Genomic DNA, 22,900 nt, shown 5'->3' on the forward strand with positions numbered 1-22,900 from the left:
CATTTTTACCCTAATTCCGGTCCTGCTTACAGCAGTTTTACCAGCCAGAAGGGGTTGGAAAATCTACAACAGGGACATTGACAACAATAAAAATATCCTATAGCTTCTTCCCTTTCCTCTACTCGTTTTTTCTTGTCTGTGTTGCTGTTGGAGCGTTCCCCTCACTTCCTGTCTGGTAAAATATAGTCAACAGGACAGGAACGGAGGATAAAACTCTTTAACGGATAAAAGTATAAAAAGGGTTCTTGTCTCTAAAACAAAAGAAAAAAGGTTTGGCTGTACATACACTTTAAAGTTTTTCATGTCACCCAAATTAACCATTTGACAGGACAACGCTAATAACTGTGTGGAATTATAGGTATATGTTAAGGTATTTCAGTCCACAGAAGATCCCACAGTGCTGTAAATTAAGAATGCTTTCAGAAACAAAAAGTGTTTATAGTTTATTATTTATCAGTTAACAAAATGCAAAGTTAATGAACAAAAAACAAATCCAAAACAAATTAATATTTGCACACAGTTTTTGAAGGAACTCAGCAGGTAGGTTGTTCCAAACATCTTGGATAACTAACCACAAATCTTCTGTGGCTGTAGCCTGCCTCAATTTCTTCTGTCTCTTCATGTAATCCCAGACAAACTTGATGTTAAGATCTGAGCTCTCTTGGAGCCAAACCATCACTTCCAAGACTCCTTGTTCTTCTTTATGCTTAAGATAGTTCTTAATGGCATTGGCTACATGTTTGGGGTCATTGTCCTGCTTTATAATAAACTTGGGGGCAATCATACACCTCCCTGATGGTATAGAATGATGGATAATTATCTGCCTGTATTTCTCAGCATTAAGGACACGCAAATGCAGCTCCAAACCCGCAAGGAACATCCACTATGCTTCACTGCTGCCTGCAGACACTCATTATTGTACTGCCCCTTGGCAAACAAACTACAACTACAAACTACATCCTGCTACAGCTAAATATTTCAAAGTTTGACTCATCAGTCCAGAGCACCTTCTGCCACTTTTCTGCACCCCAGTTCCACTAGTTTCCACAAGTTCTGTGCTGATGGCACTGCTGGACATTTTCCGATGTCAAAGGGAAGCAAGCACGAGATGTGTCTTGTATCTGCTGCATTAAGTTTCCTTGGCTGACTATTGCATCTATGGTCCTCAATGTTTTGCATTTATTGTGATTCTCCATTAGAGCTTCAATAGCACATCTTGAAACCCCAGTCTGCTTTGATGTCTTTGCCTGGGAGACACCTTGCTGCTGCAGTATAACTAGCTTGTGTCTTGTTTCTGTGCTCAGTCTTACCATTATGTATGACCTGTGACATGAAACTGTCTTCCACAACCTTACCTTAGTAGCAGAGTTTGGCTGTTTGGCTGTTCTTCATTCAGTTTTGGATAGAAGGGAGATGGATTAGAATGCCTGTCAGTTTCTATTGCTGTCTGTGCCCCTATTATGGAGATTCACCCTCTCTATTTGCCCTGTTTACCATTATCATTTAAAGTGAAAGGTAAAAGAAAATCACAAAGTTTGGGTTGTCCTCAGAAAATAATAGAGGGGAAATATTCCAATGGGAACACTAGTTCTGGTGACCTGGGGTCTCCAAGAAATTCCCTTAAATTTGCAGGGAATTCCTTTCATTTTCTGTTTGGCTATGGGACAGGAAGAGAAGGAAATATCCGCAATGGGACACAGATGGCAGAAAAAAAATCTGACAGGAGTTATGACCCTCCCTTACGCTATCCAAAATGGAAAAAAAAGTTTTGCATATAGTTCTACTTTAAGCCTCCAAAACATCTGTTTCTGTTTTAGCTAATGAATGTGTTTCAACCTCCATATGAAATTAATTATCGTTACTGTAATCCTACGAAATCCCTGTCTTTGTGCAAGTGTACAAGGTGTGCAAGTGTAAGAACCGACGCTGGTTTAAAACCAAAGGGTAGTCACACCAAACATTGATTTGATTTAGATTTTTCTTCTGTTTGCTCACTTTGTATTTTGTAAATTGATAAAAAATAAACAATTAAAATATATGTTTTTGAAAGCATTCTTACTTTACAGCATTTCTTCACACCTGCCTAAAACTTTTTCACAGTACTGTATTTATTTACCATGATATTGTATTTATGTTCAGCGCGGCTAATAGGTCCTTGCTAGTAATAATGGACTTGATAATCAAATGCCTGACAAAAGAACCATTTGTGTTCTCCAAAACAACAAATACGTTTTCTCTCTTTAAGATTACAGAGAACAAAAATACATTAAAAAGAAAAATGTTGGCTGTCACGTAGAACACAAAATTCTTTCATATAATTTTTCTGTCAGGGGGTAAATAATGAAATAGAATAGCAGATGCAATAACTCAGTCATAATGACCAATATCTGAGGTTTATTTTTAGAAGTTTAACCCCTTTGTAACCAGAATTTTTAAGCTTAAATGCCAAGACTAAGTTTAGCAGAGTCAGTTAACTTGACAATATTTCTGTTTAACAACGGGTCTGAGAACTAGGAATACACACGGTTGCATGTTTCAAATTCTCTGCTGTGAGGTTACTTAGCACTCTCATGGCATTGGGCATTTTACATTTTGACCTATAAACTTGTATTGCAGCCGCAAATGGGTTAATCTAGACAAATTCAATTAGCATTGCAAAGTGATGTTATGCTTGTGCACAGCTAATTAGTAAATGGTTCTTCCCTGCTTTCCACACAGAAGGCATTACCAAAAAACATTAAGATTTATTCCAGGTCTCTTTTTACCCTACTGCTTAAGATACAACTCAAATAGCCGTATTTCTTCTACTTGATACTGGCATGTAGCAAACTCCTCTGACAGTAGAAAATGCTGATAAGTTAGAGCAAACTGGAAATTGAAAGTATTAAGGTAATATCTGGAGACACATGCAGACACCTCAAGGACATTTTACAGAGAACCTTGAAGCTGCTGGAGTTCTAATATGCAAACTCAAAAATTAGTTCCTAAAGTCTAGCTTAGGTCTGCTACCTGTGACTCCCTGCAGATTAAGTCACAGTTTTAGGGTGGGCCAAGCTTGACAGCAAAGATTTATTTAATCCCAGTGTGCTCTAAAAATGTCACCTGATAGGGCAGGGAACTTTATGTGTCTGAATTTGTTTCCAGCTACCAGTTTACAATTTTCAGTACACACTCCGTGAATAATAGGGAGGTGGTAAGAGGCAGCAAAGGTGTCCTAAGGACTGCTTTAATGTAAGGTCACATAAATCAGTGAAATTTATAAATAATAATAAATAAAAGAAAAGCACCGTGTTTATACTTTCTGCTGAACTGCATTAGGTCAATACAGAAATAAAAAAGGATCGCTTGATAAATTGTCAGTTGGAGCCTAGTACTGTGTCTACATGTAATGAATCCAAATTAGGCAAACCTCTTTTCTACTTTAGATCTATGGTAAGTTTAAGCTAGGTGATGAGTAATATATCCGCATGAGTAATCTCTAAAGGCTGCATGTCAACTTTGGAGCAGATTTTGAACAGTGTATGATTTTAGCTACTGAAGTGGCTAACGTATGTGTACAAGCTTACACATGTTGCTGAGCAGTTAATCTCTTGGAACAGCTGCTTTAAACTGCTCTGCTCATTTGCTATGGCACATCCTGTATTCTTCTTTGCCATGTATATTGTAATATTATACACATCTTGTGTGAATTTTCTAAACCAAATGGAATTTGTATACAAACATAAAATTATTTTAGCATAGCCAAATAACAAGTATACAATACAGGCATGTCCCACTTTTAAGTACGCAATGGGGTTTATTTACTAAAGCTGGAAAGTGCAAAATCAGGGTCACTTCTGCATAGAAACCAACGAGCTTCTAACCCCGGCTTGTTAATTTAAGCTTTGGTAATAAAATCTGGAAGCTCATTGGTTTCTTTGCAAAAGTGAGCCTGATTTTGCACTTTCCAGCTTTAGTAAATAAACCCCATTGTGTACTTAAAAGTGGGGTATGCCTGTATATATTTTAGCTATAGATGGGACCCAAATACTTGACAACTCTGCAATCTTCTTTTTGCACCACCAATCACAAATTTGGAGGTCTCAGAATGTTATGCATCTTGTTTTTGCTGCTTGGCTATGTACAGATGGAAGATAAAATATATCATTTTGATATTTTTAACCACTTCCCACCCGGCCAATGCACATATACGGCCGGGTGGGAGCCGTCTACTTCTGATAGGACGTTCAGGAACGTCCATCAGAAGGAGCGGGATCACGGGCGCACGTGCCCGCGCAGCAGCGCGATCCTGATGCGCCCGTGTCACCCAGACACGGCGCATCTCAGATCGGCAGGAGGGCTCTGTGATTGGCCCTCCTGATCACATGACGGCCGTGTCCAATCACGGCTGTCATGTGATGTAAACAAACAGCCGGTTGCTAGGCAATCGGCTCCTCCTCTCCTCACACAGAAGTCATCGCTGAGGAGAGGAGAGCAGGTCGCTGCAGCCGGATGATGATCAGTGAGTATGAGCTGTTTTTTACAGCTTTTTACTCACTGATCACCAGTCTAGTGTAAACACACAACACACCACACAGTGTAAACACAATGTCCCCACACATGTCCCCAAAACATACATGTCCCCAAATAATAAATACACATGTCCCTAATAATAAAAACATGTCCCCCACATATGTCCCACTAAAATCACATGTCCCAATGATTATCTGCACCCATATGTACGTGATCACCTGCACACATATGCACATGATCATTTGCATACATATGTCCGTGATCACACAAACCAATTATTATACACTTAACGGAATTTTTTTTACCAAAAACATGTAGCAGAATACATTTTGGCTTAAATTTATGACAAAATTTGATTTTATTGGATTTCTTTTAAAATAGAAAAAATAAAATATTGTTTTTTTTCCAAATTTCCCGCTTTTTTTGCACTTATATCGCAAAAAATAAAAAATGGAGTCGTGAATAAATACCACCAAAATAAAGCTCTATTTGTGCGAACAAAATGATAAAAATTTCATTTGGGTACAGTGTAGCACGACCGCGCAATTGTCACTGAAAGCGCAAGAGCGATGAAAGCTGAAAATTGGGCTGGGAAGGAAGGGGGCGAAAGTGGCCTGTATTGAAGTGGTTAATTACCGTATATACTCGAGTATAAGCCGAGATTTTCAGCCTCTTTTTTGAGGCTGAAAGTGCCCCCCTCGGCTTATACTCGAGTCATCGCTGTCTGCCCGCTCGATCAGCGTGTCGAGCAGACAGACAGCGGCCATTCTATAATTCAAAAGCCGCGCCTCCGGCTCCGCCTTCGCCTGTGATAGGCGGAACACTGAATTTCCCAGCAGCCTGTGTTCCGCCTATCACGGACATCGTCTCATCCTCGTACTACGGACGAGGATGATACGATGTCCGTGATAGGCGGAACACAGGCTGCTGGGAAATTCAGTGTTCCGCCTATCACAGGCGAAGGCGGAGGCGCGGCTTTTGAATTTTACAATGGCCGCCGAGGCGCCGACGAAGAGGGCACGGGACGGAGGCAAGGCAAGGCACGGCACGGGACGGGACGGGACGGAGGCAAGGCAAGGCACGACACGGGACGGAGGCAAGGCACGGCACGGGACGGAGGCAAGGAGGCAAGGCACGGGACGGAGGCTCGGGACAAAGGCTCGGGACACAGGTAGGCTGGACACACACACACACACACACACACACACACACACACACACACACACACACACACACACACGGATGGATGGATGGAGACACACACACACACAGGGATGGATGGATACACACACACACAGGGATGGATGGATGGATGGAGACACACACACACAGGGATGGATGGATGGAGACACACACACACAGGGATGGATGGATGGATGGATGGAGACACACACACACAGGGATGGATGGATGGATGGACACACACACACACAGGGATGGATGGACGGACACACAGGGATGGACGGACACACAGGGATGGACGGACACACAGGGATGGACGGACACACACACAGGGATGGACAGGCATGTCTCACCCTCGGCTTATACACGAGTCAATAAGTTTGCCAGTTTTTATGGGGGTAAATTGGGGGCCTCGGCTTATATTCGGGTCGGCCTATACTCGAGTATATACGGTATATATGGGACCCAAAGGGGTTGATTTACTAAAGTGTAGGTTTTTTCGCAGCTGAGTATTTTAACCAAAGTATTTTTGGTTTTTAATAAAATCTTTATTGAACAAAATGGAATGAAAAAATGGAAATAGAGGTAAAATGTGAGTTCTGGCTACAGATATATACAAACAAGTTTCATTGCAGCTGTCAAATTTCACATAATACAGCTGTCAGAAATTTTAGTGTCCACATGAACACCCTGGGGTGTTCTGCATTAGCATTGCATTTAGTCCTATTATGCATTACAGCCATCAGGTAAGACATCTTGATATGCATATTTCAGAAAAACTGAAAAATATATATTTTCTCAACATACCTTGTTATGCACATTACAATAGCAACTATAATGGCAATCTGCACAGCTCCAATGATGGCTGCTATAAGAACATGAGTGAGCTTTTGTCTGCTTGGAACCACGTACAGAATGTTGAAATCTGTCTTATCACAGTACTGGCCTGTGTATCCTGAGTCACACCTGCGAAAGAGGAAAAAATGGTAATGGCTACATATTAATAAACAAAGATTACTTCTTTTCTTCTGGAAAGGTAATAGTCCAAAGCACAAAAGATACTTAAATCATCAAAGATGCATATGCAGCCACAGAATATACTTCTCTGTTATAAATCATCAAGGGCTGAACATTTTTGAAGACCACATGATGTCAACAACTTGCAAGTGTCCTCACTAAAAAGCCCTTTACATTTATGACCTCCAAATATGGTTTTACTCAATGAAAATGGTGCTAGCCATAGAGCCCATAGCAATCACAAAAGAAAATATATTGTTTTTAACATATGTTTGTTAATGTAATGTACGTGTTTTTTTTTATTTGGATTTGTATGGATTATGATGATCACAGGACACCATTGCTCTTTCTATCATATTATGAAAATAATATATAACCTACTCATTAGTAAACACATGGAACGTACTGTATAACATCTGTTATATTGGCCGTTTTATATATATTTTATTCTGAATACACTGTGTAGAATTTCTGTATAAAGAAACCATTAAAGGGTTGTAAACCCTCGTGTTTTTTTCCTTGAAAAAACACCTGGCAGTCACCAACCACCCAGCCCCCCTGTTTTACTTACATGAGCCCCTTCATCTCCTCGGCAGGGACGCGCTGTCCCTCTTTCCACAGGGTCCCGGCTTTTTATTGGATAGATTGATAGCAGCGCAGCCATTGGCTCCTGCTGCTGTCAAACAAATCCAATGACGCGGGTGCAGGGGAGCGGGGGCCGAGTCCGGCATTCGTGTCTGTGAACGCAAATTCTGGACTCGGGAGCGTGCACACAAGGTAACCCCCTTGGGAGAGTGCTTCTCCTAGGGGTTTATCTGATGTGGGGAGGAGCTGGGAGAGCCATTGGGGGACCCGAGAAGAGGATGTCCAGGGTCACTCTGTGCAAAACGAGCTGCACAGTGGAGGTAAGTATATGTTTGTTATTTAAAAAAAATAAAAAACGATCCTTTACAGTCACTTTAATCCTAATATTAATATGATAATATATTAAGTATAATGCATTATTCATTCATTATTAATGATTATTCATAAAGATGAAGAAAAGATACTCTTTGTGAGACTGGGATCAGAAAGCACTGGAATTATTTCCCAACAAGAACTGCAAGTTTAGTACTAGGCTCCGTTCACACCTTACTAATGTGTTGGAACACATTCACTTTTTTGTGCTTTTCCCCATGTTGTGTATACTAAAATGGGGTTGTTAGTGCTACCTGGTATATGGGCCTGTATCTTATTACTATACCCTAAGTCTTTCCAATAAAAAGCAGTGGAGTTAAGATGGCCCATATACCAGGTAGCGCCAACAACTCAATTTTAGTATACAAAACATTCTCTTGTAAAGACTCCTGGAGGGAGCTTTTACTTTTAGGGGAGGCTGCAACCGACTCTGTGCAACCTAAGCATGGCTTTTGATAAAAAAACTAAAAATGTTCCCCATGTTGTGTTTAGGGCAGACTATTTGTTTTAATGCCCAAACATAGTAGGAGACACCTGTAGTAATTCCCCCGACGTGGTGAGCGGTCGGTTCACTGGCTTGTAGTGTCCTCCTATCACCCGTGCCATTTCTATTATTAAGGCTACATGCCGAAACGCATAAGCCCTGCATTTTTTTGTACCACACCTGGATTAATAAATATATTAATTGTGGAAGATCAAGCTGCCGGTTTTCTCTCAACTACATATTAATTTTAATGGACTGCCCTACTTATGAGAAACCTACAAAAAGAAGTGCCTGACCAATTTTAAAATTTGTGCTGGACCGCAATGCATGGTATTATACATTCTGACAAATGTTAGCAAAATGTATAAGGGTGCCCATAAGAATTATCTGCACTGCCACACGTCTGCAAAAGGGCAGCACATTTCTATGCACTGCAGCAAAGCATTCAGTTTTGTGCATGTTTCTGCAACGCACAGGTGCGAATGAAGCCTAAAGCCGCGTACACACGGGCGGACTGTCTGGCCAACTTAGTCCGTCAGACAATCCGACGGACAGTCCGTCATACTTTCGAATGAACGGACTTGACCACACACACCACTTTTTGAGCGGACTAATACGGCGTACTAAGTCCGCCATACTATCCGCCCTACTTTTGAAATGAACGGACTCGCCCACACACGCGGAGGAAAGTCCCCTCATTTCGAGCGCGTCTCCAGGTAGGCGGGGTCTGCGAAGGAGACGTCGCTGGCCCCGCCGCCTGGTATGGACTTAAAGGGGAACCCCAACGCCGAAAAAAATCGGCGTGGGGGTCCCCCCCAAGTCCACAACAGACCCTTGTCCAAGCACGCTACCCGGCCGGCCAGGAAAGGGGGGCGAGCGAGCGCCCCCCCCTCCTGAGCCGTACCAGGTCGCGTGCCCTCAACATGGGGGGTGCCTTGGGGAAGGGGGGTCGCGCGGCCCCCCCACCCCAAAGCACCTTGTCCCCATGTTGATGAGGACAAGGGCCTCTTCCCGACAACCCTGGCCGTTGGTTGTCGGGGTCTGCGGGCGGGGGGCTTATCGGAATCCGGGAGCCCCCTTTAATAAGGGGGCCCCCGGATACCGGCCCCCCACCCTATGTGAATGAGTATGGGGTACAATGTACCCCTACCCATTCACCTGTAAAATAAAAGTACAAAAAAAAAACCACAACACACAAGATAAAATACTTTATTGCACAGCTCTGGGGGTCTTCCGTCTTCGGGGGTCTTCTCGCCGGACTCCTCCGCTATCTTCTTGTAGCTCTTTTGCTAGCGGAGGAGTCCAGCTTTCTTCCTCGCCGCCGGCCTCTTCTCCCGACTTCAGGGGTCTTGTCCCCCTCTTCGGTTCTTCTGCCGGGCCACCGCGCCTTCTTATAGCTCTTTTACAGGCGGTGGCCCGGTCTTCTGTCGCCGCCGCCGCCTTCCGTTCTTCTTCTTCTTCTTCTCCAGGAGATGTTGCCTCGACGATCTCTCCGGCCGGAATGCCAGGGACGCACTGCGCGGCCACTTATATAGGGACAAGGGGCGTTGTCACATGGCTTTATGTCACATGGGTTGGTGTCACATGGTGACCCCCGCCCCCATGTTGAGGGCACGCGGCCTGGTACGGCTCAGGAGGGGGGGGGGGGGCGCTCGCTCGCTCCCTTTCCTGGCTGGCCGGGTAGCGTGTTCGGACAAGGGTCTGTTGTGGACTTGGTGGGGACCCCCACGCCAATTTTTTTCGGCGTTGGGGTTCCCCTTTAAGTCCATAGCAGGCGGCAGGGCCAGCGACGTCTCCTTCGCGGGCCCCGCCTACCTGGATACCCGCTCGAAATGAGCGGACTTTTCTCCGGGCGGAAAAAGTCCGCTCATTTCAAAAGTACGGCGGACTGGCATGCACACCGTCGGATTGTCCGCCGAAATGCGAGTCCGACAGACAGTATTACGGAAATTCCGAAATACTTAGTCCGCCAGACTGCACGCTGAAAAAGTCAGCTGAAGCCCACACGCGAGCGGACTGTCCGCTGAAATGTGTTTCGGCGGACTAAGTTGGCCAGACAGTCCGCCCGTGTGTACGCGGCTTAAGTCCAAAATTGTCGGGTGCTACAGTGCAACTATTTTTGTCAAATGATTTTATACTTGATGATGAGAAAGTATAACCATACAGGTTATGGGGAGAACGGACAAAAGCAATCAAAAAGTTATCAAACCGAACCAGTGCAAAGCACAGTAAAGCCTTCTTAGAACAACGGTATTTACATTTTAAATTCCATCACATACCCCCTCCCCCCCTCACAAAAAAGAGAATTATTGTAATTTCAGACATAGGCAGGGTCATGCATATCAGTGATTTTTTGTTGGTATTCTCTTTTTTTACATGTAAAACAAAAAAAAACATGATTTTTTAAACCTAAATCAGCCAGATGTACCTCTAGAACTGCCGCTATATAGTGCAAATATAGCCTAATATTATAGGGCCATCTATTCCGAATTGCACACAGCTGTGTAAGTCTTTTTTTTTTTTTTTATTCGTTTATTGAGTTTTAGAGCCAGTTGTACAGAGTAAACAATACATTCTGAAAAACACAACAATTTGGCTCAGTCATACACTTCAGTTAAATGTACAAGCAATAAAAGATATGAAATTGTATGTTGAAAACGTTTAGTCGCCTATACAATGTACACATATGCTGATCTGCATGGACGTACCGTGCTATCTTTGGCAAGAGAGCTAGCTACCAGGGGGTCTCCAGCATCCTAGTGACAACCCCCCCAGAGAGTAACATTATAGATCGGCTGTTTCATAGCTATTCGGTATAGCTGTGACCCGGCGGGCCAAGAAAGAAGAGTTGGATACAGAGTAGCAGAAGAGGAAAGGGGAAGAGAGAGAGAGAAAGGGGAAAAAAAGAAAAAAAAAAAAAGGGGGGGGGAGGGGGAGAGGGGTAGGTGTAGGCATCAGAAGGGACCCCACAGGGAGACTCCAGTTCCATCCGTGGAAGATAGCCAAGGGCCTGCTTCCAACTTCCCAGATTAACGCGCCAACATAGGCATCAGGCGGGCGCCAGGTCGGCCGCAGTTGCAACCTCCCGCAGGTATGTCTGAGTGCCAGTGAAGTACCTCCATTGTCTCCACTTCTCACAGAACTTTTCCTCAGTATTGTAAAGGGTGGCGGTCAGTTCCTCCATCCGGAGAACATAATTAACTTTAGAATACCATAAGGTCTTCGTAGGGGGTTGGGGTTGCCTCCACATCGCCAGAATGCATACGCGTGCCGCGTTCAGTAATTGCATTGTCAGAGTCTGTTTATACTTCCGGACGGACCGGTCTGTCAAATGAAGAAGGCATGCGGCGGGGTTATCCCGAAGATCCACCGAGGTAAGCTGCTTAATTGTCTCCACCACATCCCTTCAGAACGCGTCTAGCATAGGACACGTCCAGAAGATGTGGATCATGGACCTCGTCGCGGACTCGCAACGCCAACACTCCTCCGAAATTGAGCCGTTCATCTTGTGTAGGAGATAAGGAACTCTATACCAACGGGATACTATTTTATAGCCAGATTATTGGAAATAGTTTGCGAGTGAGGCCTTGTGTGTCAGCGCTAAGATCTTCCCTACCTGTTGGGGGGTAAAGCGTAGTCCCAGGTCCCTTTCCCACTGAAGGGGCCCAACGTCCATTGACGACAAGAGATCATACAGCAGAGAGTGTGGCGCACAGGTTTAGTTTTATGGCAGATGGTCTCAAATGGGGTCAGGGCCCTCGGCGCGTAGGGGGCTTGCAGAACCGCCACCAAGAAATTACGAAGCTGGTAAGCACTGAAAACGTCAAGTGGCGGTTCCGCCAACCCCCCACCGCCTGTAAACTTGGAAATGTCCCCGAAGGCCATACCTCCCCCAATCTGTGCTTGCCCATTCCCTCCAGCCGACGAAGTCTGGCGTTGGTGAACCCAGGGGGAAATTCCGGATTTCCGATGATCGGGGTCATGGGGGAGGGAAGAGGTGAGAGATCGGTGGTGCAGAATAGTCTCCTTGTCAAGGACAATGTTGCCCCAATAAGCGGATGATCCCGCATGTCTTTCGGTAAGGACGTCGGGAGCCATGGGGATGTCAACAAGGGGAGAGATGCATCCTCAATTTCCATCCCCACCCACTGTTTGTGTGATGCATTACAATGCCAGTCCACGACTCTGGTCAGTAGGGTCGCCCTATAGTACCTACGCATATCGGGTAGGCCCACACCACCCCGATCCTTGGGTTTGGTAAGGGGCTGAAGCTTTGTCTTAGGTGGTCTCCGCGCCCATATGAATTTCCTAAGGAGGGACTTCAATTGTACAAAAAATTTCGGGGGAACGTAGATCGGTAGGGCTTGGTAGACAGAGAATTCTCGGCAGTGCTGTAATCTTAAAGGCGTTGCATCGCCCGAACCAAGTCAATGACAGGGAGTGCCACCCCTCTAGATCTGATTTTAGTTTCCGCAACAGAGGGACATAATTGTGTAGATACAACTGCGCCACGTCCGTGGTGAGATTAATACCCAGGTATCTAATGGAGTCGGTTGCCCAACGGAATGCGAAAGCAGAGCGAAGGCCCTGGGCCTCGGCCTCTGGGACAGAGGCATTCAAAACCGCGGACTTGGCGCAATTGACCTTATAGTTGGAGAGAGTCCCATATACTCGCAGCGCCTCTAGAATATTTGGGAGGGAGACGACGGGATTGGAAACAAAAAAATTAGATCGCCCGCATAGGTCGCGAGCTTGTGGTGAGCTGAAGATTTCCGGAGGCCCGTTATGTTCAGGTCTTTGCGCACATGACACATAAAAGGTTCCAGTGTCAGGATAAAAATTAAAGTGGACAGGGGGCACCCCTGCCGTGTCCCGTTAGAGATCGCAAAGTAGTCCGAGCGCCAGTCATTTACCCGTACCGCTGCCGTAGGCTTAGAATACAACGCCGAGATCCAACTCCGCATGTTGGGGCCTAGGCCCACATGTGCCAGGGTGGTCTGTAAAAAAGGCCAGGCCACCCTGTCAAATGCCTTTTCTGCATCCGTGGAGAGAAGGAGGAAGGGCCTCCCCTCTCCATGGGCAGCATGAATCAGATTAAGAACTCGGGTCGTATTATCCCTTGCCTCCCGCATAGGGACAAACCCCACTTGATCAAGGTGTATCAAGCTAGGGATGCGCGGCACTAATCTGTTCGAGAGGATCTTAGCAAAAAGTTTTAGGTCCACATTTAAAAGTGCACTGTGATAGGTCTTTCCCCTCCTTGGGTATTAGGGATATGAACGCCCGCAGTGAGTCAGCTTGTAGGTCACCCCCTGCCTTCACCATATTAAATGCTTTAAGGAAGTGCTGTGTCAGTAGTTCTGTGTAGGTACGGTAGTATGTCAAGGTGAAGCCATCAGGCCCCGGTGCCTTCCGTGGTTCCATTTGGGCAAGAGCCACCTGGAACTCCTCAGCTGTAATGTCCGTTTCCAGAGCGTCGCGGACCTCCATGGACAGAGTAGGCATACCGGAAGCCCTGATGTATTCCCCTGCCGACGCTTTCTTAGATGCTGTGATCTCCGCGCTAGCCCCCGGTTGGAGGTTGTAGAGTTGATGGTAGTAACGAAGGAATTCCTGTGCTATTTCTATCGATGTGTTGGCTTTGGTGCCCTGTCTAGTGGTGATAAATGGAATGAAGGTGCGCTGTCTCAGACCCCGCAAGGCCCTCGCTAGCATCGCTCCAGGCTTATTTGAGAATTCAAAGAACGAGCGCTTCGCCCAGGCAAGGCGATGAACTGTCTTCTGATATAGCAGGTCCCGCAGTCTCCCCCTGGCGCCAACTAGTGCCTCCAGGTGAGATGCCGCAAGGGATCTTTTATGAAGGAGTTCGAGGGAGCGCACCTCCTGCACCAGCGATTCTATCTGTCCGTCCCTCTCTCGCTTCTGCCGCGACCCGAGTCGGATCAACGTCCCCCTCACCACGCACTTATGGGCCTCCCAGACACACGAGGGGCTGAGGGCTGGATCTACATTGTCCCTAAAGTAAAGTCTGAGCACCTCCTCCACCTCCTTCCGGACCTCGGGGTCCTGCAGGAGGGATTAATTTAGCCTCCACATGGGTGGAGAGCGGGCATCCAAGTCCCACGTCAGCGTCAGGTGGATTGGGGCATGGTCAGAAAAAGAGATGTGGTCAATTTGAGCCGAAGTCACCCTGGGGAGGTCCCTGTGTTGGAGTTGAAAGAAGTCGATCCTGTAGTAAGTATGGTGAACCGGGGAAAAGTATGTAAAGTCTTTCCCCTCCAGATTCAGGACCCTCCAGGGATTGACCAAGTTCAGGCCATGCAGCTCCACCCTGAGATTTTTAAGGCAGGGGTATGTGAGGTGGGATGCTCCTCTCGATACGTCCAGGAGTGGTTCCTGCGCATAATTGAAGTCACCCCCCCATCAGAAGAACCCCCTCGCCCACTTCCAGGAGTATTGGGGTCAAGGTTCTCATGAAATCTAAGTGGCCTGTGTTTGGGAAGTATACATTCAACATAGTGATAATAGTGTTCCTGAGCCTACCCTTGACCAGTAAGTAACGACCCTGCGGATCTACTCTCATCTCCAATAAGGTCCACGTGACTGATTTCGCTATTAAAATACTGACCCCTTTAGATTTAGCAATGGGGGAGGGAGCGTGATACACTGTGGGAAAGCCGCGGTTACCAAGCCTGGGGACCGCCTGCTGCCTAAAGTATGTCACCTGTAGAACCGCAATCTGGGTGTTGGATTTTTTAAGATCGGAGAGGAGCCTGGACCTCTTCTCGGGGGTGGAGAGACCCCGGACATTTAAGGAGGTGAATATGACCCCCTGTGGGGGTCCACCCGCTGTGGAATGTGCCGCTGTGGACATGGTATTGCGTCAAGGACGGGGGGGAGTTAGGTAGAAGACAGGGAAAAAAAAAAGGAGGGGGGGAAGAGAGGGGAGAGAAAGGAGACGAAGTGCAGGTAAAGAAGAAGGAAAAAGAAAAAAGAAAATAGTGAGAGAGGTTGGCACCAAAGAAGTGCAGAGGCAAGCGCCACAGCACCGACGCCTTACTAAAACTCTAACGTGCACGCGCAAGTTAGCGCAACCTAGTAGTGGAACGTGAAAGGCTGGTTCAGTCAAGAAGTTGGGAGACGTGCGGGCCAGGCCGAACCACCAAGTTAAACAAATACACATTAAATAAAACCATAAACCAACATTAACCAAAACAATTCCGCTCATGGGGAACAACCACCCTCATCTACCCGCGTGACCACCCCCTACCACGCTGTCTCTCCTCGTTACCACTCCTGTCTGCCATACCCTGCTCCCAGGGGAACGGGGTCAGTTCAAAAAGAAAAGACAAAGCAGCCCACTATTAATCCTGTCCTCAGCCTGTCCTCGGGCAAGTGGGCAGTCCCCCGGTCCTGCTTCCCCCCTGGCGACCAAGCAACCTGTTGCACGCGTCTGTTCAAGTTGAACACACAAAATGTCACCAGTGGGGACAGAACGGGGAGCACCATTCTCGCATAGTAAACCGAGAGGTTCCCTCTCAACCCCGTCAGGCAAAGGCCCGACAGAGTACCCTAGGCCACTGGCCATCTGCCCAAACCCCAGAAATAGCCCGAACACACATTATTCAAAAGAGTCCCCATTTCCCCCCCAAGAACTGGAACAAGTCTCATACGTGGAAACAGAACACCTGCCCTAGATGGGAGGCATGTAAAGTTCACCTATCCCAAGTAGCTTCCTCCAGCCAGGGTGGGTCAAGGTTCGGGGGAGGCAAAGTCGGCCCGTGGTTCCTGCCGAGATCCGGAACGACGGCGTCTTCTACTGATCCTCTGGGGTCTGGATGGCAACATCAGGGGGTTATCTGACGGGTAGACAGTCCAGCCAGTACGGAACGGGAGTCTCGGGCACCCCCAGGAAAGCAAACAAGTCCAGGAGTTGCTCTGGCCATCGCAAGATGTAAGAGGCATTGTCCTTAAGGATAATCAGATGGAAGGGATGGTCCCATTTGTATGTGGCCCCTGCACTCCTGATGGCGTCCAAGAGCGGACGCAATACACCTCGCATCCGCAGTGTGGTACGGGACAGGTCCGGAAACACTTGCACTGTGGCACCGTCAAAGTCTATCTGACCTTTCGTCCAGGCCTGGCGCAGGATGTCCTCTTTTATGGAGTAAAAATGTACTTTGGCTAGCACATCCCTCGGGGCTGCAGGGTCTCCGCCCCTGGGGCCCTGCACGCGATGGACCCGGTCCAACTCCAGCTCTTCCGTCGGGGATTTGTCGCGAAACACATTCAAAATGGCTGTCACCGTCGCTTTTAAGTCCCTGCCCATGGTAGCCTCCGGGAGCCCACTGATTCTCACATTGTTCCGTCGGCTTCGGTTCTCCCCGTCGTCCACGGATAGCTGCAGGGAGACCAGTTGCCGCGTGTGGGACAGCTGAGTGTTCTCCAGTGCAAGCACCCTAGCTTCAAGGGAGCCTGTGACATTCTCCACCGCAGTCACCCTGGTATCAACAGAGTCTATGTGTTGCTTCAGGTCATTGATCTCTCTAGACAGGGTACTCACTATTGTGGCTGTAGATTCAGCGATGTCCTGCTTTGTGGGGAGAAGGGCCATAAGCTCTCTCCAGGCCTCCGCTGGGGGTTGCCCCTGTGTAGGGGGACAGTCCGTTGGAGCTCGGGATGTCCGGAGAGGGGATCGGCGAGTCCGCGCTCAGCTCCGGGGAGCGCTGTCCCAGCTGCGTCTGCTGTGTCCCCTTCTTTTTAGCTTGAGTTGCGGACGCCGCGGAAGAGCGCGGCGGCGCCATGTTGGCGGCTGCAGCCTGTAGTGAAGCGGCCGGAGTGTGGAGGAAATATGCCGCAATGTCTGTCTGCGGGCGGTCGGTGTCCCGGGAGCGGGGTCTGCTGCTGACATACGCTGGTCTGTGGATTTACCGGCTGTATGCGGTGGTCAGCCCGGTCCCAGCACGGAGCTCCCTGAAAGCACGTCTCTACCGCGCCATAGCCAAGCCACGCCCCCTGTGTAAGTCTTTTGACCATCATAAGTGCAGTGCATGGAGACCATGGTTTCTATGAAATGGGGCTTGGGACCCAACAAGACAGTATAAATATGCATGCTGTAGTAAGAAGGGAGTAAAATAATCAATCTGTGCACAGCACAATAAAACCTTCTTAGATCTCAAGGTATTCATAGGTTTCATTCCATGACAAATCCCAAAAATAAGTAGATTTTTCTTAATTTCAGGACAGTGGGCAGATAATGATACTTGATGATGATAACAGTGCTACGCAAGTAAGAAAGCTAAGTAAAATCTGGGTTGAATGTCTGAATGCACCAGTTTGAAAAAACTGTTGGAAAATAAGTCACAAAGTCATGCTTTCTTGTACCGTATCTGGGAATACCTGATGGCAATTAATTACTATGAAAGCTCCAAGTTTCGGGCAATAGTCTTGGCCAAGTCAAGTGATAGTGTCATGGTACAACCACCAAAAAATAATTGAGACAGACATGTACAGTGGGTATAGAAAAGAACCACCCCTTCAAAATAATCACATTGCACCTTTATAACATCCAAGTTAAATATATAACATCAACATGTCGGAAAAAAAAAAATCAAAGACAGAATCACTGAGTTGGAAAAATGATCATCCCTGTGTGTCAGTATTTTGTTAAACTGCCTTTTGTTTTAATTACAGCCTTGAGTCTGTAAGGATATGTCTCTACTAACTTTTCTAATCTAGACTTTAAAATATTTGCCTACTCTTTTTTGCAGAACTGCTCAAGTTCAGTTAAATTTGATGGTGGCCATTTGTGGACTGCAGACTTCATGTCATTCCATAGATTTTCAATGGGGTTTAGGTCTGAGCTCTGACTAGGCCATGCAAATACTTTTACCCTTTTCTCCTTCAACCCTTGTGTGGTCATTTGTGCTGTGTATCCGAGAAATAGTAATAAGATGGCGCAAAAATCAATCATCGTCCAAAAACCTCTATAATAAAAAACAGGGGGGGGGGAAGGGGGGGAAGAAAATGGGATCAAGGGAAATTATATATATATATATATATATATATATATATATATATATACACACACACACATACATACACACACATGCACATATATACATGTACACATGCACAAAAAAGCACAGATAATATCCACAGAGTTCCTTAGGTATGGTCCATAAAAGTTCAACCTCCTAACACCAGTGGCAGCAACTGTCTTGTGAGGAGAAGCACAACTCTCTATGAAATATAATGTAGAAAAGAAAAGAAGTGCGCCAAACTAAGTGTAGTATATAAGGTAAATTATATTTAATCTGATAAAATCACACAGCCATTTGCGCTGTGTGCTTTGGGTCATTGTCATGTTGGAAGGTAAACCCTCTTCCCTTGACAACTTTCTGGCAGAGGGCAGAAGATTTTCCTCAAGAATTTGATGATATTTTTCCCCATCCATCCATCCATTTCCCCCTTTCTTTACCACTGTACTGTACTTGTGTTATTTGGATGGTGAGCTGTATTGGATTTCCGCCAGACATATAATTTGGCCAATTCATTTAAATTTAGTCTCATCTGACCACAAGAACCTTTTTCCATGTGGCCTCAGAATCTTCAAGGTGCTTTTTGACAAAGTTCAGTCGTGACTGCATGTGGCCTTTCTTGAGGAGTGGCTTTTTTCTTGCAACCCCCCATACAAGCCACATTTGTGGAGAATTTGTGATATTGTTGTCACAAGCACAGTGACCAGTCTTTGTCATAAATTCCTGCAACCTCTTCAGAGTTGCTGTAGGCCTCTTGATAGCCTCTCTGACCAGTTTCCTCTAGACTCTTTCATCCAGTTTGGAGCTACTTCCTGGTACAGATAGGGTCTATGTTGTACCAAATACCTTCCACTTCTTAACCTCCCTGGCAGTAATCGTGAGTGTGGCTCGGGGTGAATTTTCAATACCAAAAGCAGTAACCCCAAGCCACACTCGGAATTGCATTGCAAGATCCACGCAAAGTCACTTATCTTGTCCCCAGGATCCTGCAATGTCTCCCCGCTGTGTGTATGATCTGTCTGCTCCGCTCGATCTATCACAGTATGGTGACAGAGCCTGGCACCAAATTCAAAAAGTGAAAAACACATTACACATACAGTACACTGTAATCTTACAGATTACATTACTGTATCAAATTATTTCACCTCCCTTTTGTCCCTAGTGCTTTGCTCAGTGCCCTGCATGCAGTTTTATATTATATATACTGTTATTTCTGCCTGGAAACCTGAGAATGTCCATAACCAAAAATGTCCCTTTACATCAAAAGTGATTTAGACCAGCTAGAAAACAGCGATAATAAAATTAGAATCACTTGCAGAATTGAGCTATAGTGATTCGTGGGGAAATTCATCATCAAACACTGAAAGTAATGACAGTTATAATTCTGCAACTGAGCAAATTTCAGTGTTTTTTTTTTTATTTGATTACATTTAATGATAAAAAATATTATTATTATATTATTACTTGTTATAATTATTTATAGTTGGGGGCGTGGCCTGGAGCTTCATGGTGTAGGACGTGTTGAGTGAGAGCTTCGTCTGAGACTTTATCCTTCTACCTTATCCTTTGGGGATTTATTTTCGCTAATTGCTACAATGAAGCCCGGGGACCTGGTGCTCAATCTACACCTCATGTCGCCAATAAAAGATCCTCCGAGGCGGCCTCCAAGCTGGCTACGTTTCGCCACGAGGGCCAGGACACGACGGAGCAAGATGGCGCTGGCCCTGTTCGCACCACGGAGGAGCCTCCCGCGAACGACACCGCCAAGATCCTAGAGGCCGTCTCCTCCTGTCAATCTGCCCTCACTACCAAGATAGAGGAGGTTAAGGTGGACATCTCCCATATTCGGCATGACTTGCAGAAATTGAGGGACAGGGTGTCTGAGACCGAACAAAGAGTGGACCACGTGGAGGCGGACATCCCTCCTTTACAACATTCGGTGGAGCGTCTACAACACCAGCTCAGTGTCGTCCTTCATAAGCAGGACGACATGGAAAATAGACTCCGCAGGTGCAACCTTCGCTTCGTGGGTCTCCCGGAGTGGTCGGAGGGCTCCGATCCTCCCACATACCTGGAAAATCTCCTCGTTAAAGCCTACGGCAGGGAATCCTTCTCCTCCACGTTCGTGATCGAATGAGCGCACCGCCTGGCGGCTCGTCCGCCACCAGCCGGCGCACCCCCGCGGACTTTCATTGCTAAGCTACTTAACTACAGGGATCGAGATACGGTGCTTCGCCTCACCCGCGAACGGGGAAATATCCCGGTCGACAATGTTACGGTGGCGGTGTTACCGGATTTCTCGCGGAGGTTCAGCGGAGACGAGCGCAATTCACCGGGGTCAAGCGACAGCTGCGAGCTCGCCATTTGCCATATGCAATGTTGTTTCCTGCCCGGCTCCGGGTGACCCGCGAGGGCAAGACATATTTTTTCGAAGACCCTGCTGCGGCCTCTTCGTGGCTGGAACAGGGAGAGGCACGGGGCCCTGTTCAAGGATGACCACTGCAGCTCCTGTGAAGTGCATACCTCTCCACCTCAACAACCGTGAGTGACCCCCGTTCTTACCTGCCTCTCCTGTTGTATCCCCCCCTTCCTTTTCCACTGATCCTATGAACTGCCGTCACCTTTGCTGCTGTCATCACCTGTCTGAGAGAACGCTATGCTGTTGACCTATGTGGTGCCCACCACCGGACTTCCTTTGTGCCCCGGACATACAGCTCTTGCTACCCCCTACTCTGCCCGTCTCCCCTGCATTGCTGATGGGGTGGTGACCGGTGGGCGCACTCTCCTCCGCCCTATCTATGGCGAACACCTGTTTGATGATGGTGTGGATCATGCGGGGGGACCTGCATCGGCAAGTGATGCCATTGCCCTTGTTCCACTCCACTTTTGCTTTCTCCCCCCCCTCCCCCTTTTTATTTTTGCTGGCGCATACGGAGGTACCCCTGTATTGCTTGGACCCCTTATTTGTACTTTTGTACCCTCCCGCCACCCCCTCTGGTCTACCCTTTTGCACACCATGGTCTCACCTTTTCCCCCCTGACTGCCCCCCATGATATGCTTCCATTTGGTCTCTTAGACGACCTGCTGACTCTTGCTCTGGAAAGTATACCCCCTGCAACCCGTTACACTGTCTGCTCTGCAGTTTGTTATAATTGCGCCCACAAATGTTTTTTTTCCCTGGCCAGCAGTCACTACCGCGGATGCGGCGAGTGACCGTTTTACTGTTCTGCCCCGCTGGTCCAGTGTAGGCATTGTTACAACTGTTTTAATGGTTATTTACGTTTTGTACTGTGTTCTTTACAGCTGTAGTTATACTGAAGATGTGTTCTTGTATATGTGTATACTAGCCCGGGAGGATCCAGTGGTTGTCCAAACACACTGCCTGTCCGTGCCTTCCATTTTGGGGGCCAGTCATGGCTCACCACATACCTGCATGTTCCATGGCTGCGCTTAAGTTTGCAACCTGGAATGTTAGGGGCCTTGGCACCAAACCCAAGAGATTGGCTGTCCTTACTCACCTTAAACGCCTGAGAGTAGACATCTCGATCCTCGTCGAGACTCACCTCACAGGACAATCCCAAAGAGCGCTCAGAAAACCCTGGGTCGGCTGGATGTACAGCGCCCCTCACACATCTCATTCCCGAGGAGTAGCCATTTTAATTGCTAAAACTGTGCAGTTCCAGTTACATGACCTGCGCTCAGACCCCCAAGGTAGATTTCTGTTTTTACATGCCACTGTGAGCGGTCTGACGCTGCTTATCATGGCATTTTACATACCCCCATCCTTCCAGTTTCAGGCCCTGCAAGAGGGTCTCACTTTTATGACCAAATTCCCCACAGTACCGGTAATCTGGATAGGGGACTTCAACATGACCCTTACCCCTGACCTTGACAGACTTGGCACACCTGATCGTACGCCCCCCCCCCCTCCCCCTCATACCACTAGGTTTGGTAGGTTTGCAGCTGAACTAGCCATGACAGACTCCTGGAGACATAAGTACCCAACAACCAAGGCCTTTTCTTGCTTCACCCCCTCTCGCCGTGCCATGTCCCGTATAGACATGGCCCTGCTCTCCCCCTCCCTGCTGCCCGAATTATTGGAGGTTGGCTTTGACGCCAGAGTGCTGTCGGACCACTCCCCATACTGGTTGACGCTGCGACTGCCTGTAACTTAACCCCCCCCCCCCCGTATATGGAGGCTGAATCCTTTCTGGCTTTTGGTTATACCGGGTTCAGAGGAACTACAGAGGGAAATGGCTTTCTTTCTCCGCTCAAACTCGGGATCAGCGTCCCCTGGATCAATTTGGGAGACATTTAAGCTTCATGCTAGGCTGCTCTTGGTCACCCGTATCAACAGGTACAAGGCTAATTCTAGACAGGCATTGACACAGGCTGAGGAGCGCCTGCAGTTCCTTGAGCAATTATTTGTGACAGATCCTTCCCTGGAACACGCCACCCAGCTTCGCCTCCAGTCCCGATTGACCGACCACCTTCACTATGAGAAAGCGAAACAGGGACTTTTTTTCAGTAGACAGCGTGTGTTTGAACATGGCGAGCGAGCGGGCAAACTGTTAGCCTATATGGCCCGGCTGGACCACAGCCCCCCGGTAGTGGCTCAGCTCCGTAGCGACACCGGCGTCGTGATCTCTGACCCTGACCTGATTTTACGAGAGTTTAGACTGTTCTACTCCACCCTCTACACCTCCAC

At 47.2% G+C, this 22,900-nt stretch overlaps 1 protein-coding gene across 1 annotated transcript in view; it reads right to left on the minus strand.

Annotated features, from left to right (window-relative positions):
• Positions 1-22,900, minus strand: part of TMEFF1 (transmembrane protein with EGF like and two follistatin like domains 1) — a 382,225-nt gene that overhangs the window by 1,624 nt on the left and 357,701 nt on the right. Inside the window, exon 9 of the mRNA XM_077491996.1 lies at positions 6,502-6,660. Coding sequence (XP_077348122.1) covers positions 6,502-6,660 — 159 coding nt within the window. The remainder of the gene's footprint in view (positions 1-6,501; positions 6,661-22,900) is intronic.

Source organism: Lithobates pipiens, unplaced genomic scaffold (genome assembly GCF_037356315.1).
Source record: "Lithobates pipiens isolate NorthernLeopardFrog02 unplaced genomic scaffold, aLitPip1_a1.2 Scaffold_19, whole genome shotgun sequence".
Classification (NCBI taxonomy): domain Eukaryota; kingdom Metazoa; phylum Chordata; class Amphibia; order Anura; family Ranidae; genus Lithobates; species Lithobates pipiens.